This window comes from Annulohypoxylon truncatum (genome assembly GCF_022578515.1).
Source record: "Annulohypoxylon truncatum strain CBS 140777 unplaced genomic scaffold F4807scaffold_15, whole genome shotgun sequence".
Classification (NCBI taxonomy): domain Eukaryota; kingdom Fungi; phylum Ascomycota; class Sordariomycetes; order Xylariales; family Hypoxylaceae; genus Annulohypoxylon; species Annulohypoxylon truncatum.
Window position 1 is genome coordinate 544,730 of NW_025953801.1, and position 26,352 is coordinate 571,081.

Consider the following 26,352-nt stretch of genomic DNA (forward strand, 5'->3'; position numbering starts at 1 on the left):
TGCAACGTAATTCGCAAAAAGGTTCAATGCATGCGCTTCAATTTCACGGCCGTGTATCCGTGTGTATCTTGTATCGTGGTCTCTTTCCTCTTTTTTTCAACCGAACCAACGAATCTCGCAAACGAATGCGCCTCGGCAAAGATATGCGCTTCGACTCTCCTACTCTTGAACGAGACCCTATGGTCCTACGACCAGTTCCTCCTTAGTATCAACTACACCAACCATGGCTCTCGAGCCCGGTCCACGTCGTTCTCTCTCCCCAGATAGCTCTGGCCCGAATACGCCCATAGTGAGACAATGGAGGAATCAGCTCGGCGCAGGTACTTAACACCAAGGCTGATGGGCCCATGCTACGTTTGAATATCCCACATCATGCTGACGTAGTTGAAATATAGAAGATACTCCAATTAAAGACAAGCATTACCGAAAATATGCGTCAGGCGTCGAGCGAGCCCTGTCGCTGTTTGATACAGCTTTAGAAGAATGGGCAGACTATATCTCATTTCTAAGTAGACTCCTAAAAGTAAGAGACTTGTCCCATCAAACTTCCAGCTCTAGCTATTCCGAATTCATGCTGAGAAGTTTCTTTCGTAGGCTTTGCAAGCACGCCAAACGAGCACGGCGAATATCCCATCGAAAACGCTAGTCGCAAAGCGCCTCTCGCAATGTCTAAACCCGTCACTACCTTCCGGTGTACACCAAAAAGCGTTAGAAGTCTACAGTTATGTGTTCTCGATAATAGGAAAGGATGGTTTATCAAGAGATCTCCCTTTGTACCTCCCCGGTCTAGCTCCGACATTGTCGTTTGCGTCCCTCACTGTCAGGGCTCCGTTCCTCGATCTCCTCGAACAGCATGTTCTCCATGTAGATCCAAGGTCATTACGGCCGGCCATGAAGAGCATCATCCTGGCCCTTCTACCCGGACTAGAGGACGAAACTAGTGAGGATTTTGACAGGACATTAAAAATTCTAGAAAGCTTCAAGGTTGTTATCCGACCCTCAAATTGTCGAGACCTTACCGCAACAGACTCGACAGGGGATGATTTTTTCTGGCAGTGCTTCTTTTTGGCTACAATCACCAGCCAGAGTCGGCGACCTGGTGCGCTCGCCTACCTTGCCCGTAAACTGCCGATACTTGGACATCCTCTCGTCCAGGAAGACCACTCAAACAAAGCTCAAGAAGCCGAGACTGACAAATTGTCTTCGGAGCTCTCGAATCTAGTAACTTCCCCCGAGCCTGGTTTGCTTCTCAGATGTTTTGCTTCTGGGTTAGGGGATGAGCAACTTCTAATACAGCGAGGCTTCCTAGACCTTCTAGTTACACATCTCCCTTTACATTCTAAGGTGTTGCAGAAAAGAGTTAAGAGCGATGATCTGGAACTTCTGCTTCGTGCTGCTGCTGGTGTTGTCACTCGAAGGGACATGAGTCTTAATCGACGACTATGGGCTTGGTTTTTAGGACCTGATCCCCCAAGTCAAGAGCATGAGAATGGCCTAGAGTCGCCTAACTCGCCAGTTGACCATCATGGTTTTCTTAATTCTAAGACGAGTTACTTCGAAGAGTACGGCTTACAGCCTTTGACGCGAGCATTGCTAGCGATGATCAATTCCTCGTCCGGTAGCAATCCGGTAGAAAGAGCCCGGCCATACCGAATATGTCTTTCTCTCATGGACAGGTGGGAAATAGGCGGCCTAGTGGTGCCTGAGATATTCCTTCCGGTAATAGAAAGTGTCAAGGATTTCAAGTCAAAAGCTTCGAGTAAGGCCGAGTTTAACGAAGTGTTGCGCAGCGCGAGTGTGTTTTTCGACGGTGTCGAAAGCGGGCTCATATATGGCGAAATCATAGGGCTCATGGCACAGGCTATCGGCCCAGGGAATGCGACAAACGCGGAACGTAATGAAAAATTCGCACTTGTTCAGTTCATCATGACACACTTCAACGTTCGAGAAGAGGAAATGGTATCCCTCCATGCTCCTCTAGCCGCTTTATCCATCCTAGCGATGTTGGAGGAAGTTGAGGAGCATAAGAACTCATCCCAACCTTCAAATGGTGAAAGCTCTAGCCATTCATCCCAGGCACTTGATATTGCCCGAAATCTAGTAGAGCTTATCCCGCAACGAGCGTTCCCAACTAGATCAGACAAGCGAGACTCGGCCGGGACCATAGAGGGACCCGTAGTAGCATCTACGACAAACAGCGAAATGCTCAAGAAGATCCAAAATTTCTATGTATCGGATCAAGGCAACCTCGAGGCTACACCAATGCCTTTTGCTTCGCGGACTGTTGGGGCTCTCCTAGCTCAGAAGGCTTGTAGCTTAACCTGCGATAGCCTTGCAGCACCTCACCAAGAGGAGTCAATGTCTGTTAGAAGTCGACTCCTAGGATTACTTCTATCCAAAATTCCTTATGAATATACTATAGACACCGAAAGGCTACTCTCTGCCATGCAAGCACGGCTGACAACGCCCAATCTACCCTTTGTCTCCTTCAAATCTATCCTCTTCCTCTCAACACAACTTTACACCAGTGAACGGATACCAACAACCTACCTTTCGAACCTAGTTGAGCCACTGGTCCGCCATGCGTGGAGTTTCTTGTCTCTGTCAGAACCGAAATATCATGTTGAGGCCGTCAGGTGCCTTTGGCAGCTGCAGACCGCTCTTACAACTTCGAACCGCGATATCGAAGCTGTGATCACTGATCTTATGCTGAAGGATGGTACTACGGGCACGTTTTCAATACGGCCAGCCGATCCAGGTCGAAGTTTTACTATTCTCTGGTCCCATACTTTGCAAGACAATCCTTCACATTCTGACCGGAGGATTTCTAAAGCCCCCACGACTGAGTTTAGACCGACGACCCGGTTGGCCGGAATGGATCACTACGATGTCATGCTCACAAGACCGCTTTTCTTAATGCTTGACTGTCTGCTAGACGAAAGAACCCAGCTATTCATGATGGTCAAGAATTGGCTGAACACCATGATTGGCATTGACAAGTAAGATGAAGTCTCATAAAACTAGTGACGAGGTGCCTTCGGCTAAGGTAGACAATTTTAGGCTCTTCCTAATCTTCGTGACGAAGATATCCCAACTTCGATTTCTGCGAAAGTTTTCCCAGGCATCCAATGCTGTTTCATCAGGTCAATCTATTAAATTCGAAGAAGAGGATGACGTTGAGCTTGCGCTGTATTATCTCCGTACTTTGTCCAACATATTTCGATGGGCCCCTGATGCATTCTGGGGTGTCCTCGCGACCAGCATAATCGAAGAGCCTAACCAGAGCCTTATAGAAATAAGTAAGCTTCTATATTTCGGTGTCAATCATACATTTACTAATGGTATCTAGCTGGCACCGAAAATAGCGTGTCTTTACAAGAGTTCTTCCTTCGTGTTTGCATGAGATGTATCGCTGGCAATCAGTTCCCCGACACTAGCCAGATGCCGCTTCGGGTAGCTCAGCTTCACCGCTGTGCGTTGACTTTTCTTCACCAGATACTGCTCAACCCCTTTGCAGAAACCTTATCGCGCTTCAGAATAGAAGACGTCCTGATCGACCGGCTTGCCCAATCCCTTGGGGGACCGGACCCTTATATTCAGGTCCTTCTACTCGATGTTATTTTCGCCTCTCTCAAGCTCCGAGACGCGTCACCCGCAGAACTACCATCCTCGCCAGCCGGGGAGAAGCGATCTATGACCTATCCGTCTGGTAGCTTGCGGTTACCTTTGGCTCCCGCTGAACATCCGCATGTAGAGACACCACCGCCGGCCGCGTTACTGAATTGTATCAAGGCCGGTCTTAGTGCGCCTTGCAGTCGTCCAGTGCTAGACAGCTGGGTGGGCTTCCTTGCGGAGTGCCTACCCCTATATTCAGATTCTATCTTCCAGGTTCTTATACCTCTAGTAGAAACCCTTTGCGGACAGGTCGCTAGCACGTTTAGCAACCTACAGACAACATTTAAGCGGAATGGGAATCCATCTGAAATGATCAACGCACCGGAGTCAACTCTCATATCATTGCTGAACGCACTTGAGCAAGTACTCGCCAAAGCACATGATCAGTTGCTGGCCGCTGAGGCTAGAGCCCAAGTGGTGAAGAGTCCTGATCAGCCCCAGGGATTCTTTGGGAATATGGTGTCTGGTGTATTCAATTCAGATGCCCCGCAATCTCGAAGCGCAACTGCCAATGACCGACTAACCGTATTATTAGCCTTCCAGGATGCTGTCCGGATGTGTTTTAAGATTTGGTCCTGGGGACAAGGAAGCGAGGCTGGCAATATCGACATGAATTCGGCCTCTTCATTCAACTATACATCGCTACGTATGCGAAACCGTGCCAGGCGTCTTCTGGAACATGTGTTTGCAGCTGAAGCTCTAGAATGCTTGGAGACGGTAGTCGACATCTGGCGGACTTCCCTGAGCGACCCCGATGCAACTAAGCACTCAGAAGTATTCAACCTACTCCCTGCTCTTGACGGATCTCGGCCGAGGCATACTATTCCCGCTATATTCAATGCTATCTACAGTCGGACAAATCCCGGCGCGCTAGAAACGTCACGAAAGTCGACATTGACTGTCGAGCTACAAGACACGGACCTGGTAATCTTTCTAGTTGATTATACCAGGTCCCTTGAAGATGATACGATGGACGAGATCTGGCAAGACTGTATGATCTTTCTCAAGGATCTGCTGGGCAATCCATTCCCGCATAGACAAACGCTACCCAGTCTGTTGGAGTTTGCGGCGATTTTAGGTGAAAAGGTGGACAATACCAACTTTGGCGAGCAGAGGAAAATGCGAAGAGAACTTGGGGTTCGTATTCCATAACTCTCCATGACTCGTCAACGCAATACTAACACGACTAGGATCTCTTCCTCCGACTGCTCACGGCTATTTTCACTACTAGACCCGCGTCCTTTTCAGACGGATTATCAGCCTCACAGTCAGATCGGTCAAAAGCCGGTGAGGGTCGCTTGATCACGCCCGCAGATAGAGCAGATGATATCGTCGGCATCCTATCTCATATAGTCCCTAATCTACCAAAGATTCTCGTAGAATCAGATCGCGTCTTAACGGCGGCAGGGGCTATTTCCACAAACGTGATTGGCCCGTCTATTCGGTCAAAAGCCTTCCCCGATACTATCTCTAAGAGTGCCTTAACGCTACTTCAGGAACTCACTAGGCTTCCTGGCAACCAGAAAACTTGGAAGAAGGATATCGGGGATGCTTTCAACGACTCAAGATTCTTCAACTCCTCTGTCAACCTTGTACGAAGCGACTGGCTACCCCTACTAAAACTTTGGACGATTACGGACAAGGATCGGATGGCAGAGATACTGAGCCGGATAACGCCGCCTACGACGGCTGGCATAGTCTTTGGAGTGGGCGCTACTTCGGCAAGACTAGAAGCAGACCGCAAAACGCAACTCAATTTGCGTCGCATCGCAGCTCTAGTTCTCGCCTGTGGCACAGACACTTTTGTCACGGACTTGCCGATTATTCTCGAGCGTATCGTCGAGCTTTTAGCAGCGACGTCTACTTCCTCGCCGTCTTCTACCACCCGAGCCGATATATATATGGTAGTACGTGCCCTCGTCCTCCGAACTTCCGCTATCCACCTTGCGCCTCTGTGGCCTATCGTAAATGCCGAACTTCATGCGGCCATGTCTTCTGTTGCTGCGCCAGACAACAGCGCCTCATCTGATACCTTTAGCAACATGTCTGTACTCCAGGCTTGTAAGCTTCTGGATTTACTAATCGCCGCGGCCCCCGATGACTTCCAGCTACACGAGTGGCTCTTCGTCACCGACACCATCGACGCCATCTATCGCTCCACCAATTATCAGCCGGTGGCACTCGTAGATGAGCTTTCGGAGGAGCTAGGCAATACCGGTACCAGCACGTCAGCACTACAAACGGAGTCGGCAGCCGCAATGGCGGCCACGAACGGTACCTCGGGTTTGCCGCTCCGCAGACCGCTACTCGGCCATCCCGGGGGCATTAACGACGAGTTAGCCGTAGACCGCAAGGACGAGCTCGTAGCCAAGATTCTGAGGCCGTTCTTCGGGCAACTAAGTATCTACGCCTTCGAGTCTACGTACGCCATGGGCGCGCTGGACACCGAAACGTGCGTTGATAGCTTGCTGAAGGATCTGTTCGACGAGCGGACTATTGTTAAAGCATTGTAGTTGTAGCTGTTTTGAATACAGGGGTAAAGACCGGGTCAGAGGCTCGGGGAAGGACACTACGATGGAACAGTGTACCGCGCGAATATTAGTACTGTAGTTTTGCGTTCGCCTTGTGGTCGGTGTTGAAGGGGTGTAGTGGAATAACATGAATCATGATTATTTAGGGTCTTGAGTATGTGATATGTCCTAGCTTTGAGAACTTGCGAGCGAGCTCACATAGTGACGCGGTCTAGTAAAAGTCCACACGTCCTAAGCTTTAATAAGCACAACGTTGAAGTAGTGGAGGTCTCTATAAGTAGAATATAGTAGGTATGTATAATGTTCCCCAAACTTTTGATTCCTATAGTCTTTTTGTCAAACTCGACATTCTCGACCAACCATGCCATGCTTCTTATTTTTGATCTCCCGTGGCCGTATACATAGGTAGGTTATATACACATACAAATTCATCTCCGTATCTTATCCATCTTTTCGTACTTACACCCTAAACCCAACGCTTTTCAATCCCAGTGAAACCCTCCTTATACGGGTGAGATGAGATAGCAATATGTCCATCACACAGTACCCAATCCCTCCCCCCTTCCCCTTCCCCATTCCCATCCTTTCCCTCCAAACAAACCCAACACACCAACCCATCCCCCGCTTCCCCCGAAAAAAAAAAAAAAAAAAAAAAAAACAATCAAAACGCCGTCCCCGGCACCGGCCCCAACACCCGTTCCACAACCCCCTCGAACGCGTCCCGCGCCATGACGGCGCCGAAGTGCAGGCAGTCGACGGCGGGGGCCAGCTCGGCGCGCACGCGGTCCATGCGCGCCGCGTCCAGCGCCGCGGCCGCGCCGTACAGCCGCGCGATCTCGAACCAGGCCTGCACGGGCGCGAGCTCCGGGCCGTCGGCCGGGTTCAGCGTCGAGGCTAGGCTGTACAGGGATTCGAGGGTTAGGGAGGGTTCGCTGGTGTTGTTGCCGCTGGTGGTGGTGTGAGTGTGGGTGTTGGCGTCGGTGTTGAAGTTGAAGTTTGGGTTGTTGCTTGGAAGAGGAGGAGGGATGGGCCAGGATGTTAGTGTGGTGTCGGTGGTGTTGGGGTTAGTGTTGGGATCGGAGTAGCTTGGGGCGATGGTGCTGCTTGAGGTTGGGGGTGCTGGGGCGCAAGCACCGCCCGAGCAAGAGCCGGCGCCGGGATTGGCTTGTTGTCGGCGCTCCTTCTCCGCGATTATCTGCTCCCATGCCCCGGCCGGCGCGCTGCGGAGCGCGAGGGCGCTGGCCATTAACATGTGCCCGTTTTCCTTGCCCTCTGGGTCGTAGTCGCTGTGGTCGTAATACGAGGGGTGGAAGTGGTTCCAGCAGATATGCTCTAGCCTATTTCAATAAGCAGCGTGTTAGCTCGGCACCACTCACCCTTTCTCGTGTTTTGTAATCCTTTTCTTGTTTGGGGCAAGGCAATACTGAGAGAACTCCTTTCCGGCGAAGCATTGGGAGATAGAAAGGGACCTACGTACCCTAAGATAAAGTTGATAGCATGATCGACCTGCTCCTGCGTCATCGTCATCCCTAGAATCAATTCGGGATTCCCGCTCGTATTAGTGAACTCTCCTCCGCCTACACTACGCGATGACGTCGACGACGGCGTCGGAATCCGGTGGACTTGGTAGAGCGGGGTGCTCAGGGACCCGGACGAGGAGAGCAGGCTAGCCGTGTACTCCGGCTGCGAGAGCGGGAAGCCGAGAGTCGGGCTCAGCCCCGGAGCGGAGGCCGATACCGAGGCCGAGCTAAAGCTCAAACGATGCCGTATAGCGTCGTTCTCGGTCCTGAGGGCCGTGCTCTCGCGCTCGGTCTGCTCGATCAGGTCGCGCAGGCGGGCGACGTCCATCTCCAGCTGCTTCGTGTAGTTGGCCTTGCGCTCCCGGTGCTGGATCTGCGCCTTCCGGACCTGCGCCCTGCGGGCCTTGGCCTTGCTCAGGTCCGACTCCTGCCCGTCATGATTGTTGCCGTCGTTGTTGTTGATGCTGTCACCTTTGCTAGGCCCTACATAGAAGAACCAGGAGTTAGCGTTGACCTGCATGGCGGCGAGGCGACCAGGCCGTCTTCGTATGTAACTATTATATAAGAATATGTAGGGCCAAGAGGCGTGTATGTGAGAATGTGGTGTTACCACTAGGCCTTTCCCGGCCGTAGTATGCAGGTGATATAGGAGAAACCAGCTGAGTTGACAAAGCCAAGAATGTTGATTATGGGCCGACTGGAAAGCTATAAAAGCCAACAGGACAACCACTTGGTTGGTTCCGTTCACCCTCATAGGCCCCCCCTGACTTCCGCAACGTTTTACATCATTGTCCTACAACGAAGTGGGTTGCACGGGATTATGTGATGCGGTTTCTTGTAGCCAACCGATACTACGGCTTGGCGGCGGGCATCTCAGCCCTACCTATGACAAATCGTTTCAGCCTAGATAGGCGAAATAGACGTCCAGTAATTAAGTGCTCAGATATATCGATCGCTGATCCCAATAGTACCGTTTGAAATATATGCGATCACGACATACCTGCTTGCGCCTCAGGGCCGCTCGGGACAAAGGTGATAGACCTCGCGGCCTCTTTAGTGCGTTTCCAATAATCGGTAAAGGACGGCCTCGAACGACCGCTTTTAGTACTGCTACCACGTATCTCGGCGCTCCCGTTATCGTGTGAATCCTCCAATGACGAATCGACCATTTTCCTGTGACGGCGAAAGCAAGCAGGTGTCCGCGAACCCCACGACGCAGAGTATGGGTGTATCCGAGGCAGTGGTACGCACGCGATAGGTACCTAGGAAGGGTTTCGTCTTTGGTGGTGCGGCTAGAGATGACGGAGACGAAAGGATGTAAGCAACGTGGGGCTCTTCCGCATCCAGGAGGTGGAGATCGACGATTTGGAATCCGGCTCTCCTTTTTGGATATGCGCAGATCAACTTTCATTCAAAGTTCGTCAACTCAAACCACTTTACATGACTGCGTTATTTCAAAGCAAGGATAGTGCTGTATGCAATGCGAAAAGTAAAACAAAAACATTTTTCATCCATGTACAGAGACCGCTTAATTAGGTGTACATAATCTGCGGGTTGACGCAGCCGAGAACGTACAGCAACCTCTGGGGTAGTAAGGGGTTGGCACACAGCAAAATAAAGGGTCCTGAGGAATTATCATTTAGTCAATTGCACTTGTCTCCCAATGCGCCGTCCGTAAATACAGGTATCTTCCTTTTTGACCACCGAACCCCATGCCGACGCCGATCAAATGCAGTCACAATATACAGAAACCGCTATTTACTCATCCACGCCAGCCTCATCATCTGTGGCAGTATCCTCCTCGACTTCCTCCTCTCCTTCCTCTTGTTCGTCATCGCTATCCTCGTCTCGTTCGTCCTGGTCGAGTCCAGGAATAGGTTGCCACTGCAGGTAGTCCTGCTCAACCCACCGCTTGCTCACCGGTAATTGATACGGATCGAACGGGAAGAAAGAACCTAGCTGCTGCCAACTATCATCGTTCATGTCGAACGACATATCTCGTAGGCCACCTCCACTAGAGTATGCTCCGGACGAGAATTGCGATAGGCGAAGGCGCTTGTTCGATTCGATAAGCGGATATACGTACATGAAGCGGAATCGATGAGCTAGCTTCGCGAACTGCTCGACGATAACTGGCGAGCAGATCTTGAGGGGGTTGAGCTTCGAATAGATGTTGCGCCTCATGATGTCCTTAATCTCCGCCTCCCATTCAATCTCCTGATCTAGATATGTCGAAAGGTCATCCTTATCGACTTCGTCGGGTACCGACTTGATAAGATCTTGCCATCGGAAGCAAAATATGTATAATAAAGCTTGCATTAATGCATAGAACGGCGCGTATCGACGGACGTCCGGTCCGCGACACGAAGTTTCGTACAGCGAGCGCATCTGATCCAAATGGTAACCGAGGACTTCGAAAATCTTGACCACGATATGGCCTGGCACATGCGCTCCTCGAGCAACAAAACTAGCCAAATAAGAAGATGCCGCCTGCTGTAAGATGAGTGGGCGTTGTGACTCGAATGCAATATTGATGCAAGTGCCGCAGAATGCGTCCATAAGCCTCTCTGATCGTTGGCCGAAATGGAAGATCAAAAATTGGGTATGCCTGGACTTAATTGTTGGCAGAATGAGGTTAGAGAACTCGGATAGAAGATCCTCGAAAGCTTCCAAAGCCTCATCCGAATCGGGATCGGCAAAGCTTGGCGTATAAAGATCGAAGAGAGTGTCGAGTACAGAATCCATCTTCTCAATGTTCTCTTTTGCCGTCTTAACGCGCGTGTACTCATTCTCTTCAGATTCGTCGCTGTCTACTGATTCGGCGTCGCTCTCATCCGAGTCTTCTTCATCCTGGTTACCGTTCTCGCGGGAAGACTTGAGAGCCATGGCTACCATTGCGGCAAGCCTGTCGTCCATATCGTCAAGGTCCATCTGCATTTCTACGTCGATCTTGACCAATCGACTGACAATCAGATCCATTATCTCCGCTCTAAGATCAGGAGAGTACGATCGTATTCTCAGGAGATTATCGACGTAGGCCATATGCATTCGCTTAGATTCGTCGTGGAAGGGGTATTTAGTACCCATGAGATGTTCGAGAACAGGCTTAGTGGAAGGAAATAGCTGCAATAGATATCGTAGGGCGACATGCAACCTCTCCATAACAGCATCTTTGCTAACAGTTGGGTAATTCGGCACGGCCCAGTCGGAGGGTCGCGAATCGGTAAATCTTTCCACTATGGACGATAATACTTGCGTGAGACGGGCGCCTTGCGCGCTAACAAGGGCGGCGAGAAACTGGACGTAGATCTTGGCAAATTGTTCGTCACGTCCAAGCCATTGACATTGCAGGACGCTCTTGACCAGACCATCACATGATCTTCCCAGGCGAGGAGAGAAGCTTGCAAGTGAGACGAGGTAGACCTTAAGTTCCTGGCGTCGCTTAGCTGGCAGAGTAGGGTCAACATCCTCGTCTTCATCGTCATCATACGACGATATCTGTTTTCCGGATAGAGTATCCTTCAACATATCGTAGTCCTCATCGTCACCTTGATCATGGCGATCCAAAGCTTTCTTGATCTCTTGTTTAATCTCCTCGACTGATCGTGCACCAATCTCATGGATCTCGATATTGTGTAGGTCGAACTCGACTCTCTGGCGCTTACGGGGATTTTGCGGGTAGTCCATGTTATCGTCGTCGAGCCCCGCATCGTCGCTGGTTCTTCTAGTGCCGAGTAAGGCCGATGATGATTTGAGGATAGGTTTAAGCGGTGTAGCAGCCTTCACGGTGGCTCGAGTAAGTTGCGGGGTGGCGCTCGTCATAGCGGGTGGTGGCATGAGGATTTAGCCAGGTAAACATAGGTATCTATAAGCCTGTATTTTCATTAGGAGGTATGCCGTATGCAATTACTTGAAGAATCTCTTATGCAGTAATTCGGCATACTGGTAGCCTAATTTAATTTGCTAATTCTCGTTGTTAAGATCGCGAGATTGACGCGGTCAATTAATCAACGAGGCTGCAATAAGAAAAAAATCTTAAGAAAAAAGCAAGACTAGATTAAGATTTCGAGATGACAAAATTTCAGCTGCAACGCACAAACACTCGCAGGAAAAACAGGGGACATGAGGGGCAGTGCGGTCCACTATAATCTGGTCCGTGCCTCCCTGCTTCCTTCCACCAATCAACACCTTAGGTAAAGCATTCACGGGACGTCTTAAGTAAGTCGGGTACCTACGAGCTTCGATCTTCACTGACTTCAGGTTTCCAACCAAAAATTCGTTAGCAGGAACTATCACCACCTTCATCATATTTCCCTTCCTAAATCTAGAGCCGTATCCTAGGTACAGTATAAGTACCTAATCACCCGACCTAATATTCGATGCAAACTACCTATAATCCTTTCATCAATAAAACACCTTGATTCATAACGTCCCTTTTCTTTCACATGGTACTGGACCTAACCCACCATCACGAATCCATGAATTGACCCTACAGAGATGGTATTTTTACATCCTTTATTTGGTTCATGAGTGAATAAAACGAAACGGTGCTATATAGCTTGTAATGCTTCCAGCATCGGGCCGTTCTCCGATGCTTGAGAAACTAGAATAACTGTCGAACTAAAGCTGAAGCAGAATCTCAAGAACTGATCAGGAGAAACGCAGAGAACCGAATACGGGGGATGAACGCCTCGGGGAATCTATCGAAGAGAAAAGTGCAGAACCAGTAACCCTTTTGACGCGCAGCCTCGTCCATCACTACCTATCCATAGTGAGCCCATCATATACAGGAGCAGAAGACCCCTATCCCGAGAGTAGTGTTGCTGGAGCCCTCAAAATCCCAATAGTTATACACACTCGAAGGGAGCATAAGCCGCCTTGTGAAAATCGAAGATCTAAGGTTATAACTAACCAGGTCGGCGATATCAACTAGCCTAGACCCATGTCATCTACGGACGCTAAGCGCGAGACTTAATAGGTCTCGCCGGCCGCGCCGTTGTGACTAGGCTGGGTGTAAATGTAGCCTTCGCCTGATTCACCGATCCCGCCGGTACCATCACCTCCCTGGAAACCAGAGGCTCCTGCGGCGCCAGATCCGCTGGGCGCACCTGCTCCGTAACCCTGGCTGTTTGGCCTGTTCTGTTGGTTTTCACCTCGGTTGGACTGAGACTGCTGGGTCATTGGTTAGCGCTGTTCGCAAGCGAGGCCTGACGTACAGCGTGCGTAGGCCTCGAAGCAAGGGATAACGGGGGAAACAGTACTTCTCGGTATTTGGAGAGGTAAATCTTCAGTGCCTCTGCATAGTTCTCGAAGCCGAGGGACGTCATCGCAAAGAGGATGTCTTCGCCGTTGACAGTTTTCCTCTTCTCCTGATGACATTTCTCCGAAGCTGTCTCCGGTGTCAGTCTTTACTTGTTCATATCAGAGGGATAAAGGGAAAGCATGGGTTATGTTGACCAACTGAACGGGTGGACATGGAAAATAGCACTTACCTTCACTCGTGATGAACGAGATGAACTCGCTCACGCACTCTTGCATACATTCCTTTGCCTCTTTAGCGATCTTGGCGTTCTCGGGAAGAGCAGTCTTCATGATACGGGCAACTGGAGCAAAGTTTCGTATGTTAGCATCGTAGAGATCATATCTGTCGGCTTTGGAAGCGCGAGGCGCTTCGGGCGACTTAGACGACGAATCGTGAGACATGGGCACCCTTCTGCTGATGCGCGGCTGTCTCGAACTAAGGGGCCATAAAGCACCAATTGACGGACGCGCCGCGGTCAGAGCTCCGCTTCAGCGACGAGCTTCGCTTTGCTTGCAGACGGTCGACTTGGGCGCACCAAATCAGAGACAAGAGTCGTCGGAGGGTCTCAACTCACCATTGGCTATGGGCAACCACCTGTCCTGCTCTTTTACCTCGAACTCATAGGCGAGGCCAGAGCCGTGTGGGTCCTGAGGGTCGTTCATCTGTGCTTCATCGTCGGGTGATTGTACACCTGGCTCGACATCCTTTGGAGGCGATTGAGGGGAGTCCGACATATTTGGCTACCTGCAGCGGGTGGTAGCTTTTGTAAAATTTTCTTGGACTGCCAGCTCGCACACAGCTGGTTACAAGGTAGAGATGATGTGTCCCTGCCTCTGACACGTTGCAAAGGTAGGGCTTGCAACTCTGAAGAGCGGCTTAGCTGCAGACGAAATGCGTCAATCCTGCCCTGTCGCGGGTCCCCAGAATTATGGCCTAGAGCTATTTACTTGTTCCCGTGTCCCGCGTTCCGCGTTTGGTAAGCCCTGTCTCTCGCGAACTTTTTCAGGCTATGACGGAATCTGCAGTTGGCAGAAACGGTTAAGGAATATATTTGATGTGATATGTATGGATTGGATGTAAGGATGCGTATGCAAAGAGCCTGGTCTTGGTATACTGTACTATACCGTAGCGTCTCGTGTAGTGTGTAGTGTGTGCAGTGTGTGAGTGTGCGTGTGTGTAGTGTGTTGTAGTGTGGTGGTGTTTGGTGTACGGTACAAAGGCAGACGTGACTTTTGTGTGGATTGATTTGATGGAGATTGTGGATGTAGGAAGGAATGGGCAGGATGCGATCTGGGTTACGAGAGTACGTACTTTACCTAACGCTGGGTCCGGCTTTGCATTGGGAAGAGCGGGGTGCTTTTTGTGGGCCACTCCTCTCTTCAGTAGACGCCGAGGGTTGCGTTACTTAGGAGACCCGCTGTTTCCCTCTTACATCGTCTTATTTCCTTCAACCGTAGCTTCCTTGTACTGTAGCTTCTACTATGTACAGTATGGACGTCTATTATAATACCTCTTAGCGCTCGACAGCGGCTATCCGGACTAAAGCAAGATCGCCTTGCTGCATTTTGCAGATAAGTGTACGTTATGTATACGCATATACGTATCTGGGTATATATGTGCGTTGTAAGTACTGTACTTCCAAGTTCTAGTACATGAGATTACGATGTTATCGATGCTGTTTTTTAAGGTAGTAGTAGGTAATTATAAGAAATCGATGCTGCGTGTTTGGCCACTGGTCACTGGTGGACAAATGCGGCTGCCCTGGTTTGTTGCCAGCCCGCTCAGCTTATTGTTTTCTACCCAAGTATCTCCATACCTAATATAAGAGATTGACCTTCTAATATATGCGTATATGTTACACCCCCGGACCGGATAGTCCTAAGTTGCTTCCTGTGGCTTGATGTTTATGACTTAATAGAGAGGCTCGGCTCGACTAATCATGGCCGAGGCGGGAACGGACCGGGGGGCGGTTTTCTGGAAAAATCTCAATTCGAGGTTGGATGCACAAGAGTGGGCTTTGAGCTGGCTGGCTGCATAACGCGTTATCAGCACGGCATGTATGTACCTAACTTGAACGATGTCATTCTCAATATTCCCAAAATTGCTTGTTATGATTACGTAGGCATCTCGTTACTTTGTATGCTGTATTCTGTGGAGGCGGAGCTTTTCTCTATTATTCTCCCCGCCCAGCTTTCTCCCTTCTTGTCTGTAAGATCGGGGTGTATGCAGGGTCTACGAGACTACCTAAGTACACAGGGAAGTTGGGTCAAAAGCCAAATGCGGACGCTCGCAGGGAAGAGGGACATCATTGATGTAAGTAAACGGTGGAAAGTTGTATATCTGCTATAGGTACCTAGGTAAGCATGTATGTATGTATGTATGGTAGCTACATACAATTACGTGGGGTACATGCAGGAAACCCCTTAATGATGACCATTATCAACCTTGGAGTCGTGGACAGGTCCGAAAAAGATTCGACGTTAATAATAGATTCTTAATCCAAATTGATGATTTATGAACAAGTGGCTAGCTGTATAAGGAAGGGAAGAATTACCAACGGAAATGATATGGATTGGAAGGAAACACCGGAAATAAGGTACCGTACCTAGTAGGGAAAGTAAGAAAGTGCTATAGAGGTTCCATTATTAGGTACCTAGAGACGGGAAGTTAAACTGTAATCCCAGAAATGCCCTACCATTCAAGTGTTGCAGGCTCATCACACAAACTTCATTTTACATTTCACAACCACGATACTTACAACATTGAACATCTAACATCCTCACAGCAATGCGGAGCCACAATAACCCCGCGGATCTCCTTATTCCTAATCACTGTGCATGTTCCACCGGACGCAGCACTATTCGTCTCCAAGGTGTATGTCACCATATATCCGCCAGACCAACAAGTAGGCATGTTCATCTCAGGATCAAGCCGACCGACCGACCCATGTATAGTATTTCATACATGAGGCGGTGTGAAGATGAGTTGCCACAAGCGGGATGAACATATGATATTTAAAATCACAGCCTACATTGTCCTCCTATTATCGGCCTCCTATTAGCCAACTTTCAAATACCTATCGTCACTTACTCCATGCGGTCGTGATTGATGTGTTACCCGACTCCCTCGCCATAGAGACGGGACGGAGAGTGGAGGGTGAAGTCTATTGCTGATTTGACAATCTCTCAAATAAACAGTTGCCCGGCATATGTGCCTACCCGACAGGAACAGGAAGCACAGCCTGGTTTACGGTTCTTCGATCTTGGGGGCCAGGGCACCTGTTTGGACGATAGTTCAAGAAATTCAAGATGAAGAGGGCCTAAGGGTTCGCATTAATACGCCATATCGACCAATTGTAATATTTGGCGTCGGGGTTGAAGTTCTGATTGGAAGTAAAAGCTGAATTCTAGTTCAGGGCATCTTCCTCTCCCGGAATGTGGAGAAGGGAATGATAGGCTTTGAAGGCTTCGCAGGTTCTGGCGTATAATTACCGTCATCAATCGTTCAATCCCGGTAACCCATAAGATGGAGTCCTTCTGTCTTGGCCGGCCAGCCCTGCAAAAGACTGCTGCAACATACAACCTTGGAACTGTATAGACGCCATTTTAACCTGTACGTTTGAGCATTCTCTAACGAAACCCGCATTACTACGCTACCGACATGCACGTTGTATGCGGCCTAACTGTGTCCCACGAACCTACATACATACGTACGATCCCGTGGATGCCCAATCGTCGGAAGCAAGACAAACCCTGTAATGATTTCATCTATTACAATTGGGAAGGACATTGTATTTATATGCGTATCCCGGTGAGCGTTGTATATGGAATTCGCTCTAAGATACACTAAAATAGGGGGAACCGGTGCGCTGGGAAAGCAACTCATTGGCAACCTGCCTAGGTACAGGTATGTATGGGGGGTAGGTAGGCAGCGGTGCCCGTTAAACACCCCGAAGCTCTTCTGTCCGGTTCGGAAAAGGACGTGGGATTAATCCCCCCATCTTCCCCTCCGGATCATCGCTCTGCTGACATTTGGGCAGAGGTGCAGCCGTGCGAAGTTCACCAAGTACCCGTATGTAATTCCCTATTCAGGCCAACTTCGAATTTACCTTTATTCGATCGAGGCACTTACATGATTTCCATTTCCGCCAGCCTGCTCATGAGTTCCGTATCACATAGAGGGCTACCCCAGCAATTGCAGACGGCCAGAAGAAGTTGGGCCGAGTTTGCAATTGGGATTGTAGTAGTCGTTATCGTCACTCCCCCCCATGAGCTTATACGTAGGTAGCTATAACTTATAGTATGCAGGTCTTAGTTGGGTATCTTACCATTTACCTAGTCTAGCAAGACGGCCGACGCTCTTGTTTCAGCCAGGCAGATCGCAAACTACCATCGACGAACACGCTGGCACTTAACCCGGACCATCGCCGGCGCTCCATGGAGTTGTCATGTGGCATGTGGAGCTTGAAAATGCAGGCTAAGCACCCCCGCCTTCGGATCATATGCCGATTAACGAGGTCGATGATAATTCATAATATCTTTAATCCTATTTTATCCATTTCTAACACGGTGTGAGGATGTTGTCTTGATGACGGGCTATATCAGTGTGCCTCGAAGATGCAGGGTCAGCGTAAGCCGCCCTACTTGTCAGATCATTTACGGCCAGTCAAAACAGCCACCCCTTAACGCGGCCTACCCTCCAATCATTACTACTTGCGAACCGTTGATCATGGCAGCCTTGACAAAAGCCTATCGTTGGGCACTGAGACGCCCTTGACGCTAGGCTCCACCTGCTGCAAGCTACGATTGTACAACGCATCAACACCATCTTTCGAGATATCGCATGGCTTTGCAGACGGCTGAAAGCGAGGGCTATATGGCACCATATCATCCAACTCAACGCCGTGCAACAATTCAGTTTAGCTCGATCTCGATCAGGCATATCAAACAGCGGCCGTGCTGTCCTAATGCCAACACCTTTGAGGCATCGATGCTGAGATGTTCTCTGACTTGGTAGCCATCCATTAGCTTGGCTGCCTCGAGGCGTCTACGAAGAACCTCGCACATACGCCTTCGAAAGCGTACCCCCAAATGTACCGTAGCCCTAACGCCATTTTCCGCATCCACTCTCGCCAGGCGCAGCGTTGAGGTTGTCTCAGGACTGGACAACTTGAATGTTGTTCTTTTTCTGTACAGGCGGTTGTGTAAGTCGGCAACTTCGCAAGTCGACAGTGTGGGGGTCATCAAAATTCAACTTTCCAGGTTTACGGAGACAACTTACCTTCCACTTTTCTAGATCATCCTGCTTGATCTTGTATTGCTTGACCAAATCGTCAAGCACTTTCTTCAATCCTTCAGCATTGGTCCTCAAAGCGGGGATTACGTCCTTGACTGTCCGCTCCACCAGGACGCCGTTGATCATGCGGAAGCACTTGCGATCCCCCGGGAGCGGCTCTAAGGTATCGAGAACAAGCCTGGTAAGACGAATTGTTAATGCATGAGCGGTGAGTTCGCGAAGCGAGGCGGTGAGGTTCGTGAAAGACCTAGCCTATGCGCTAGAGGCCAAAACCCCAGTAGGGCTGAGGTCATGCGATCTCGCTGCTACATCAGGGAACTCATGAAGTGGTTCCATGATGTCAGGGATGAAGTGAGAAACATGTGGATAGCAGAAGAAAGTTTCACGAACTTATGTTCTTCAGCTTCCTGCTCAACATCGCCGATTTTTTGGGCTAGTTGTTGCAGCGTGTTCTTATAGTTTGAATATGTTGTTTGCAGTTCTGTCGCATACGGTTAGAGGAAAGTGTTGGTTCATATGTAAGTGGAGTGCTCTTGAGTCACGTACCTTGCTGCTTCTTAGCCGATATAGCTTTGGTCGCCATGATGAGTGTAAATCGATGTTGCGAGAAATATGCCTGTTAACTTGGTTGAAGTTGGTGAATATGAGAAAACACACTATCTCCAGATGAGATCAGTTGTATTTGGCAGCCTTTGAAATCAGTGGATGTTGCGTTGAGCCACTGGAATTATAGTTCATTGGAGGGGCTAGTGGGGTATGTGGAGCCCATAATTCCGATGTGGCCCATGATTTTTCGTCCATTGGAAAGTTCCATCATTCAAAGGATGAATTACGGGTTTGTCGGTTTGCGACAGGGAGTGGCCAGTGACGAATTCAACCCACATCCTATAATTCCTACAACATCACGAGAGCAGTTCTCGAATTATCGAAGATGCATCCGCACTTGCATACGAAGGACAATATTGGTAGGCTTTTCCTGACTCTATGTCTATTGAGGAGTAACTAATACCACCCGCGCTTATCAGCCTGCGAGGAGATCATGACTGCCCTCGAAGAATGCCACGCTAAAGGATTTATCTGGAAGTCAATGGGCATGTGTACCGAGACCAAAGATAAACTCACTTTATGTCTAAGGGCCGAGCGACTAAAGCGCACTGCAAATAACCGACAATCATCCAGAGCGAAACGCGAGCAGATCAGAAAGATATGGGCCGACATCGACGAGAACTCGTAGCGCGCACGCAGTAAAAGTTTCCGGTTGCTTTCTATACAATATGGCGGGGAGAATGATGGTCTTGGCTTGTATATCGCATAGCATGGCGTTCAAAAAGGCATACAATATCTGGAATGGTTCATACAGGCAGGGTTTTCACAGGAGATAACTGAGTGGCACGCTCTCTAATGGATCACTGTCCTAGAAATCGTACGGAAGAGTTTCTGTTCGTTCAAAGATTGTGCTATTTGGAATGACCCCGTTGCGCTACATATTATTACGCAGATACCGACGTTCTTCTTACGTTCCAAGGTCCTATCCACCGATTCTCCCTTATAAAGTCTTCCTATAAGCATTACCGAAGACCAACAGACCGAAGACGGAGATCAAGCTCAGCACAGTTGGGACAGGCTTTCCACTTCGGAGAGCCCGTGGGATAGATGCGCCTCCGAGAACAACGGATGCTAGGAGAGCGAACTCGACACCGTAGGTCTGGCGCGATAGTAGGCGATATCCTCCTAGGCCATCTTATTTTGACGTCGCATTAGCTTGAGACAGATCGCAAACTAAGCTATACCAATGAAACAGATGTTGACTTTGACTTACACAATATTCCGACTGTCCAGCCAGCTGCAACTGAAGGGACAGAGCCTGTCTTGACATAACCCATCGTACCGCCGCCCGCGGTCAGAGCTCCAAGGATAAATGCGATTGTCTCTAGAGCCTTTGCCACAGCTAGTTAGCTTTAGTTTGACATCGAATATGCGAATCCAACTTACCATTTTGTTTATGATAATTTTGTGTTGTCTGAAGGATTGAATTGCTAGATGGGAGTGATAGTAATCGTCATTAATCTTCACAATAATGTCACTGAAATTCAGCTTTGTAATGCAGGTAGACAGAGAGGCTCCTGCCTCAAAGCAATGAAAGTCCGGACCCCCGATGCTTCTCTTACATGCGAATCGCCGAGGGGTTTGTCCTACCTGAGCAGCCCTTAGTTAGAAAAGTGGGTGCACAGCACCTGGCATTGAAGGTTCATTCGTTACGTGATGTGGCTGAAGCTCTCAATGCTGTCAGCCACAACTTACCCCAAGGTGCATACGGCACGCTAGTCGACCGTTTATGATTGGCTGTTTTATTGTCGACATTGACCGGGGTACCTGGGAACTTATTGAAGCTTTCGTGTCCCTTACACGCAATTCAGGACCCATTAAACTTGGATGTCTTGCGATCAATTCAACGACATCTCTCAAAACGTAACCCTCCTACTTCGACTCAGAACGACATAAGCTCTAGTGTAACCATAAACCATGGCGCCGAAGAAATCAGCAGCTGCTCATAACGTGGCAGCGCCTGCGACTCCGGCATCTATGAGCGCTACCACTGCTAACACCAGTGTCGCCAAGACCTCGACTAACAGTTCGAACGGTGTCTTTTGGAATATCTGGGAACACTACGTGGAGAAGACGCCGCAACGAACGAAGCTAATCGATGTATTTATGGCATTCTTGGTGATCGTGGGCATCTTACAGTTTGTGTATTGTGTGTTAGCCGGCAACTACGTACGTATTTACATTTTCTTTCGTATTCGTCTTCATTAGGAGAATGCGCCTGTTGGCTAACAAAGTGTTTCAATCATTACAGCCCTTCAACGCTTTTCTCTCGGGTTTCTCTGCAACCGTCGGTCAATTCGTCCTTACCGGTATGTTTTCCCTACACTCTACACGAAAGTAGTAGGTCTTGTGGGATACATATTAACTGTATGGTCAGCATCTCTGCGCATCCAAACCACAGAAGGAAACAAGTCCGAATTCCCTTCAGTGTCACCTGAGCGGTAGGCCAATTCCCAACCTTGCTCCTATATTTATATAAAACTAATATTTTTGCATAGAGCATTCGCGGACTACGTGATCGGAAGCCTGATTCTCCACTTCTTCTGTGTCAACTTCATAAACTAAGCAACGGCGCAGGGAGCATACCGAGGATGGCAAGAGTGTGGAAACTGAGTTTTCGCTGGACCCGGCAATGAGACGGGCAATCGCTGTATTACAACCAAAAATGGGCACAACTGGGTAAAACAAGCAAAAGGAAGATAAAAGCAGTGCATTTTCCCTCGTGAGGCTATTGGTATATTGTTCCTGCAAACGTGATCTGTAGCTGTAATTCCATGTCTAGTCCGCTCCTCCATCCCCATCACCCTCTTTCGGGCTCTCAGCCTTAGGCGGCCCTCTCGGAGGCCCACCACCAGCCTTAGGAGGCGGCGGCGGCGGCGTCTTGCTCGCGGCTATATTCCCATCCAGCTCCCTGCTCTTCTTCTCCTCTTCCGCGAAGTAATCGTCCATCAGCCTCTTCGGAGCGTGCCCGTGCCTCTCTTTCTTCTTGCTCCGCGGCGGCACGCTTCCCGCCGCCGGGGAAGGCGGCGAGACGACCTGCGCGGGGACCAGGAAGTCCGGCGACGCGGCGGGCACGAACGTAGTAGAGGCGTCGCTCGGCGGGGCCAGCGTCGCGAACTGGTCCGCGCCCGCGCCCACGGTCGCCCCGCCGCCGCCGCCGCCGCCGTCGACGTCGAACAGCATCTCGCCCGGCGCGTTGACGGGCTCGTCCAGCGGCGGCGGCAGCCGGTGCAGCGCGCCGTACCCGAGCACGCAGCCGAGCGCGCCCTCGCCGCCCCAGTCGCGGCTCGGCACGATCTCCACCTCGCGCGTCACGTTGTACTCGTTGTTGTACACCCACAGCTTCAGCGGGCGCCCGATGTAGTCGTCCACCAGCTCGCCCAGCCCGCTCTCGCCGTGCAGCGTGCCGTCCGGCGTGCCCAGGATATAATCGCTATATGGTAACAGCCCCGCGTTATCGGCTGGCGAGTTCGCGGGCACGTCGAGCACGTGCCATACGTTGGAGGCGACGGCTAGAGGCGTCCATTGTAGTGAGAGGCCGAGCGACCGCGTGTCGGCTGGGACGGGTACGTGGAGGACTCGTGTTCGCTGACCCTTGGCGCTCCAGAGCCCGAGGGCGACGCTGGCGCCGGCGCAGTTGCGGACTTCTTGGGCGAAGAGGCGGGGGTCGGGGTTGTCCTGTTTGGTCGAGGGTTTTGTTAGTTGTTAACTGCTCGTCCGGCGTCTTTCTAACCAATTACATATGGATGTAAGGTAGGTAGATATTTCTGGAGATTTTTCATGATCGTACAATGACGCGGCCGTTGATGCCAACGATAAAGTCGAACCACGGCTCTATGCCGAGCTCGAGGTTCGTGTTGCGCAGCACTTGGAAGCCGAAGCCGGGGCCGTCCCGCTGCTGCTGCGGTCGCGCGTCGCCGTCGAGGCGCGACAGGTACCGGTTTAGTGCGTTGAACATGATCTGTGGACGGCTCTGTGCATCTGTAGTGTTGAAGGAGGTAGGCGATTTCTCGATCTACATGCGAGCTAAGCAGCTAAGGTACTAGGTACCGCCTATCAAGATCGTTTGGAAAGCTGTCATTAAGGTTCGCAGCTCAGCCTTACGCAATGGGTAACGGATAACGAGGTGCGGTGGTCAAAGCTTTTGCTGTAACTGGAGTGGATCTAGGTACTTCGTACCGAACTTCCATTGCACTTACCCCTGCTACTAGCCCCCTAACTTTAAGTTAGTTGGGTAGGTCCCTACCTACAGAGCCTTAGTAGATGCAAATCTTGTCTTTTCAACAACTTCACCATTTCAACGTTTTTCTTAATCTGCTGTTGTTAGCTCTCAAAAACCAAGAATTAATGAGATTGTATTCTTGTCACTTTAAATTGATTCTATTAGGCAACCCATGCATGCTGATCCAACTCTGTCAGGATGAAACAAGTCAAGAAGCTGCCTCTAACAAATGAATGCCATCACTGGACTCGTCTAGGTGAGGTTCCATGGGACTTACAGAAGTAAGCTAGATCACAATTCCTCCTGCCAACAATGACAAACTTACTTATGTGACCGAATCCTTTAGGTACTGGCAACAGAGATACACTATTTTCCCTTACTACAATGAGGGTATCTATATGACCGAAGCTGCTTGGTACGGTGTTACCCCTGAACCAGTTGCAAAGTGAGTTCCACATTTCTAATCCATCTAGACTCATGATCCTTCTTGCGTAACATCCCTACCCACCAGGTAGACACGAGTTAACAAGGTTCTAGCCAAATCGCATACGAACATGCTTCTATTATTAGTTCTACAAAGACCACAGTCATAGATCTATTTGCCGGCGTGGGAGCGAACGCCATCAGCCTTGCCCTAGCTACGACCCAGGACGGCATAACGCCCCGCTGGGAAAAGGTGATCGCTATCGAGCTAGACGCAGCCACTCTCGCCTGTGCCCAACATAACGCATCTCTGCATGGTGTGGCTGACAACATCATCTGGGTCTTAGGTGATAGCTTCAAATTCCTAGAGACTCTTCTACACTCCCCTGAAAAGCTTGAGAATGACTTGCAGGTGAACGTGGCCACCACTGCCTTGTTTGCATCTCCACCATGGGGCGGACCAGGCTATAGGACCGACGAGATCTTTGACCTAAGCACGATGGAACCCTATAACTTGGCCACGCTGCATGAAGCTTATAGAACCATGGATCACGCGCTTTACCTTCCACGTACAAGCGACCTCAGGCAAATCGCCAAACTGATTCCTGATGGGACAAAAATCGAAGTTGTCCAGTATTGTGTCGAAGGTGCAAGTAAAGCAATGGTTGCATACATACCTGCTGCTCAGGATGAAGATTCTCATATGGAGACATAACATTCACAAACTTCACTAAATCAATCATGCTAGCTGCGCAATTCTAATCGCCCATTCGAAATCTGGAACAAAAACCGTAAACGTTTATTTCATGCTTCATATAAGTTTGATGTACTACTCCCCGGAGTAAGGCCCGGTTGATACGAGCGATTGGGGCGTGTCGGGCGAGTTGGAGACTCTCCCAGAATATACCACTGACTCACTCTCGGTTCCTCAATCATCGAAGTTGCATTTCTGCTTCCCACTCTCTTTTCTAGCCCATCCTGAAGAAACCTCACAGGATGCGCGACAACTAAACCAGCAACAGCTTCGGCAACTAGAAGACTGTCGAGCCCTGCGAAGAGAGCCTGGTTCTTTGCGTTCCAACTATCCAACCCATCGCCCAGTATTATCACCTGATAGAGATCCCGTCCAAATAAGCATATGGCAGAAACTAACAGCATCGCCACGAAAAATTTAAACCTATATGCCATGGGGACAAAACCGTGTACCGGATGGAATGTCGTATATCCAAATTGACTATTCGCCATGGCAGCTCGCGACAATACAATGGCGAATAGAAATATGAAAATGATAAGAGTTATAGCTTGTACAGCGGTGCCGGCAGCAATGATAGGGCTGCCGATCTTAGCATTACGGCCGAGGCCTGTATCGACTGAGAGGTCTGAAAAGGAAATAATTATTCCGATAAGCTGGAGGACGAATCCAATGACATCCATCCAGATCAGGCGAGGATAGTGTGCAACGTCTATTAACGAATGTTCGATGCCGAGGATTTTAATAGCTTCGGGTATAGTGAAATATATGCTTTAGACTAGTCAGCGCATTTCTCAAAACCCGGACTCGAGTATAAGGGGGCGTATTCAACTTACGCTGCGGAGACAAAGACCGGCGCGACTATTATGAATGCCGTGGAGCCTGCGTATAAACCCACGTTCCAGGGGTTGATCGAACTTCCGAGCCTGACGGCATAGCCGATAGCTTCGAAAAGAGAGGCTATGGAGACTGGGATACTGAACACTAGCCATTTGTTTGTGTCGGCTACATAAAATGTGTAGAGCAGACAGGCGAGGATGGATCCGACGTGAATGAGCAAGAAGATGGTCTCCGCCGCCGCACTCGGTGGGTAGCCATAAGGAGATGCTGCAACCGGACAAGTCTCAAAATCGCACGAAGCAATCGATCTCATCGTGAATGAGATTGTGTCTGTCGGATACCCATATGGTAGACGTCTTAGGCCCTACAAAAACGACGTACGACGAGCAAGAGAAAGCATCAAGTGTACACCTAAGAGGAGAGGGAAAGGTGATGACACGGGTATATTAATATTTCGTAGATGTGCACAAAGGTACAGTTGGAAATCTAGGTCGGATAGATCGTAAGGGATCAACTTACCCTGAAGGGACTAGCACAGCCGGATGAGTCTATATCAAGGAGCCTCCCAGAAGACCAACGTTGCAACCACTATCAACCGTAAGGAGCTAGTTTTAAAGGCAGTCCTTTTATCCGAAACATCACCGTTGACGCCTAGAACTGCAATCCTACTGCAACATCGGGGGATTACTGAGGATCCCGATCTAGACTAAACCCTGCCGACGACGCCCGCTACAAACCGATGGCCCCAATATCTCTAGAGTAAGTCAATCAGGCGAATATCGCTTTTACGGAAGATCTGGGGAGCGGCCAGCCCAATCACAGGGAGTCAGAAGCTGTCAAGGGGTATGGAATAGGATTCTCCACCATCTTGCAGGAACCGCTTTGGGGTGGCTATGCCAAGTCTATTTTCAGGTGTGTGGTGCGTAACAGATTTGAGGCTGACAGCCACTCGGGGCTGCTACCGAATTCACTAGCTACAGCTTCCTAGCTGAGCGAGCCAGCTGAGGTAGGAATCTAAAATCCAAGTTGGCAAGATTCGACGAGATGTACCGACCCCAATACTGCTCTTTTTGCGCTTACATTGTCTCAATTGAAGGAGATATTGGCGAAATTATGAGAGAAATCATTTTCACATTGGCACTTGTATATCTCAGCTCACGAACTCTGACATTAGGCTACCAATTGCT

The 26,352-nt window shown here is 49.7% G+C and overlaps 11 protein-coding genes across 11 annotated transcripts; 5 read left to right on the forward strand and 6 right to left on the reverse strand.

Moving 5' to 3' along the window:
• Positions 1-19: 19 nt before the first annotated feature.
• F4807DRAFT_425196 (Dopey, N-terminal-domain-containing protein) lies at positions 20-6,367 on the forward strand. Its single transcript, XM_047997944.1, has 6 exons — positions 20-320; positions 396-523; positions 595-2,999; positions 3,061-3,299; positions 3,350-4,812; positions 4,866-6,367. Exons 1-6 carry the CDS (start codon positions 224-226, stop codon positions 6,186-6,188), a joined length of 5,655 nt encoding a protein of 1,884 aa, XP_047854499.1. The 5' UTR covers positions 20-223; the 3' UTR covers positions 6,189-6,367.
• Positions 6,368-6,720: 353 nt separating this feature from the next.
• Positions 6,721-9,189, reverse strand: F4807DRAFT_80498 (uncharacterized protein). Its single transcript, XM_048003509.1, has 3 exons — positions 8,727-9,189; positions 7,684-8,209; positions 6,721-7,543 (listed from the first exon to the last, which is right to left on the reverse strand). The coding sequence occupies exons 1-3, from the start codon at positions 8,893-8,895 to the stop codon at positions 6,868-6,870; spliced, it is 1,371 nt and encodes a 456-aa protein (XP_047854500.1). The 5' UTR covers positions 8,896-9,189; the 3' UTR covers positions 6,721-6,867.
• Positions 9,041-11,662, reverse strand: F4807DRAFT_80636 (RNA polymerase I-specific transcription initiation factor RRN3). The gene has a single exon (XM_048003511.1). It carries the CDS (start codon positions 11,561-11,563, stop codon positions 9,485-9,487), a length of 2,079 nt encoding a protein of 692 aa, XP_047854501.1. The 5' UTR covers positions 11,564-11,662; the 3' UTR covers positions 9,041-9,484.
• A 703-nt stretch (positions 11,663-12,365) lies between these two features.
• Positions 12,366-14,019, reverse strand: F4807DRAFT_80582 (nuclear transcription factor Y subunit B-3). Its single transcript, XM_048003510.1, has 4 exons — positions 13,603-14,019; positions 13,219-13,329; positions 12,988-13,115; positions 12,366-12,898 (listed from the first exon to the last, which is right to left on the reverse strand). Exons 1-4 carry the CDS (start codon positions 13,760-13,762, stop codon positions 12,698-12,700), a joined length of 600 nt encoding a protein of 199 aa, XP_047854502.1. The 5' UTR covers positions 13,763-14,019; the 3' UTR covers positions 12,366-12,697.
• Positions 13,603-14,566, forward strand: F4807DRAFT_425215 (uncharacterized protein). Its single transcript, XM_047997945.1, has 2 exons — positions 13,603-13,908; positions 13,976-14,566. The coding sequence occupies exon 2, from the start codon at positions 14,278-14,280 to the stop codon at positions 14,533-14,535; it is 258 nt and encodes an 85-aa protein (XP_047854503.1). The 5' UTR covers positions 13,603-13,908; positions 13,976-14,277; the 3' UTR covers positions 14,536-14,566.
• Positions 14,567-17,963: 3,397 nt separating this feature from the next.
• F4807DRAFT_80735 (Prefoldin beta-like protein) lies at positions 17,964-19,002 on the reverse strand. Its single transcript, XM_048003512.1, has 5 exons — positions 18,870-19,002; positions 18,714-18,804; positions 18,309-18,501; positions 18,097-18,215; positions 17,964-18,036 (listed from the first exon to the last, which is right to left on the reverse strand). Exons 1-4 carry the CDS (start codon positions 18,904-18,906, stop codon positions 18,183-18,185), a joined length of 354 nt encoding a protein of 117 aa, XP_047854504.1. The 5' UTR covers positions 18,907-19,002; the 3' UTR covers positions 17,964-18,036; positions 18,097-18,182.
• A 252-nt stretch (positions 19,003-19,254) lies between these two features.
• On the forward strand, positions 19,255-19,557 carry F4807DRAFT_460273 (cytochrome c oxidase biogenesis protein Cmc1-like protein; the record flags this gene model as incomplete). Its single annotated transcript, XM_048001502.1, has 2 exons — positions 19,255-19,288; positions 19,349-19,557. 2 exons carry the CDS (start codon positions 19,255-19,257, stop codon positions 19,555-19,557), a joined length of 243 nt encoding a protein of 80 aa, XP_047854505.1.
• A 1,174-nt stretch (positions 19,558-20,731) lies between these two features.
• Positions 20,732-21,645, forward strand: F4807DRAFT_425247 (defender against death DAD protein). The gene is made up of 4 exons (XM_047997946.1): positions 20,732-21,098; positions 21,181-21,238; positions 21,307-21,370; positions 21,428-21,645. The coding sequence occupies exons 1-4, from the start codon at positions 20,847-20,849 to the stop codon at positions 21,492-21,494; spliced, it is 441 nt and encodes a 146-aa protein (XP_047854506.1). The 5' UTR covers positions 20,732-20,846; the 3' UTR covers positions 21,495-21,645.
• Positions 21,646-23,046, reverse strand: F4807DRAFT_425250 (GRASP55/65 PDZ-like domain-containing protein). The gene is made up of 2 exons (XM_047997947.1): positions 22,720-23,046; positions 21,646-22,607 (listed from the first exon to the last, which is right to left on the reverse strand). The coding sequence occupies exons 1-2, from the start codon at positions 22,885-22,887 to the stop codon at positions 21,708-21,710; spliced, it is 1,068 nt and encodes a 355-aa protein (XP_047854507.1). The 5' UTR covers positions 22,888-23,046; the 3' UTR covers positions 21,646-21,707.
• Positions 23,047-23,181: 135 nt separating this feature from the next.
• F4807DRAFT_80908 (RNA cap guanine-N2 methyltransferase-domain-containing protein) lies at positions 23,182-24,334 on the forward strand. Its single transcript, XM_048003513.1, has 3 exons — positions 23,182-23,432; positions 23,498-23,596; positions 23,689-24,334. The coding sequence occupies exons 1-3, from the start codon at positions 23,350-23,352 to the stop codon at positions 24,287-24,289; spliced, it is 783 nt and encodes a 260-aa protein (XP_047854508.1). The 5' UTR covers positions 23,182-23,349; the 3' UTR covers positions 24,290-24,334.
• Positions 24,145-25,592, reverse strand: F4807DRAFT_80919 (RTA1 like protein-domain-containing protein). The gene is made up of 2 exons (XM_048003514.1): positions 25,162-25,592; positions 24,145-25,096 (listed from the first exon to the last, which is right to left on the reverse strand). Exons 1-2 carry the CDS (start codon positions 25,476-25,478, stop codon positions 24,379-24,381), a joined length of 1,035 nt encoding a protein of 344 aa, XP_047854509.1. The 5' UTR covers positions 25,479-25,592; the 3' UTR covers positions 24,145-24,378.
• Between the last annotated feature and the right edge of the window lie 760 nt (positions 25,593-26,352).

Coding starts and splice junctions, on each gene's coding strand:
- F4807DRAFT_80735 (XM_048003512.1), bottom strand. CDS start 18,906: ATGGCGACCAAAGCTATATCGGCTAAGAAGCAGCAAG. Junction 18,502..18,713: donor CAGGAAGCTGAAGAACATAA/GTTCGTGAAACT, acceptor TCGTCTTACCAG/GCTTGTTCTCGATACCTTAG. Junction 18,216..18,308: donor ATGATCTAGAAAAGTGGAAG/GTAAGTTGTCTC, acceptor CCGCCTGTACAG/AAAAAGAACAACATTCAAGT.
- F4807DRAFT_80908 (XM_048003513.1), top strand. CDS start 23,350: ATGAAACAAGTCAAGAAGCTGCCTCTAACAAATGAATGCCATCACTGG. Junction 23,433..23,497: donor GTTCCATGGGACTTACAGAA/GTAAGCTAGATC, acceptor CGAATCCTTTAG/GTACTGGCAACAGAGATACA. Junction 23,597..23,688: donor ACCCCTGAACCAGTTGCAAA/GTGAGTTCCACA, acceptor ACAAGGTTCTAG/CCAAATCGCATACGAACATG.
- F4807DRAFT_425247 (XM_047997946.1), top strand. CDS start 20,847: ATGGCGCCGAAGAAATCAGCAGCTGCTCATAACGTGGCAGCGCCTGCG. Junction 21,099..21,180: donor GTGTGTTAGCCGGCAACTAC/GTACGTATTTAC, acceptor CAATCATTACAG/CCCTTCAACGCTTTTCTCTC. Junction 21,371..21,427: donor CCTTCAGTGTCACCTGAGCG/GTAGGCCAATTC, acceptor ATTTTTGCATAG/AGCATTCGCGGACTACGTGA.
- F4807DRAFT_425250 (XM_047997947.1), bottom strand. CDS start 22,887: ATGTTCAACGCACTAAACCGGTACCTGTCGCGCCTCGACGGCGACGCG. Junction 22,608..22,719: donor GCATCAACGGCCGCGTCATT/GTACGATCATGA, acceptor TCGACCAAACAG/GACAACCCCGACCCCCGCCT.
- F4807DRAFT_80582 (XM_048003510.1), bottom strand. CDS start 13,762: ATGTCGGACTCCCCTCAATCGCCTCCAAAGGATGTCGAGCCAGGTGTA. Junction 13,330..13,602: donor GTGGTTGCCCATAGCCAATG/GTGAGTTGAGAC, acceptor ACTTTGCTCCAG/TTGCCCGTATCATGAAGACT. Junction 13,116..13,218: donor CTCGTTCATCACGAGTGAAG/GTAAGTGCTATT, acceptor CACCGGAGACAG/CTTCGGAGAAATGTCATCAG.
- F4807DRAFT_80919 (XM_048003514.1), bottom strand. CDS start 25,478: ATGAGATCGATTGCTTCGTGCGATTTTGAGACTTGTCCGGTTGCAGCA. Junction 25,097..25,161: donor CCGGTCTTTGTCTCCGCAGC/GTAAGTTGAATA, acceptor ACTAGTCTAAAG/CATATATTTCACTATACCCG.
- F4807DRAFT_80498 (XM_048003509.1), bottom strand. CDS start 8,895: ATGGTCGATTCGTCATTGGAGGATTCACACGATAACGGGAGCGCCGAG. Junction 8,210..8,726: donor CGGCCCTGAGGCGCAAGCAG/GTATGTCGTGAT, acceptor TCTTCTATGTAG/GGCCTAGCAAAGGTGACAGC. Junction 7,544..7,683: donor GCTATCAACTTTATCTTAGG/GTACGTAGGTCC, acceptor TTATTGAAATAG/GCTAGAGCATATCTGCTGGA.
- F4807DRAFT_425196 (XM_047997944.1), top strand. CDS start 224: ATGGCTCTCGAGCCCGGTCCACGTCGTTCTCTCTCCCCAGATAGCTCT. Junction 3,300..3,349: donor CCAGAGCCTTATAGAAATAA/GTAAGCTTCTAT, acceptor AATGGTATCTAG/CTGGCACCGAAAATAGCGTG. Junction 4,813..4,865: donor AAATGCGAAGAGAACTTGGG/GTTCGTATTCCA, acceptor TAACACGACTAG/GATCTCTTCCTCCGACTGCT.
- F4807DRAFT_80636 (XM_048003511.1), bottom strand. CDS start 11,563: ATGCCACCACCCGCTATGACGAGCGCCACCCCGCAACTTACTCGAGCC.
- F4807DRAFT_425215 (XM_047997945.1), top strand. CDS start 14,278: ATGGAGATTGTGGATGTAGGAAGGAATGGGCAGGATGCGATCTGGGTT.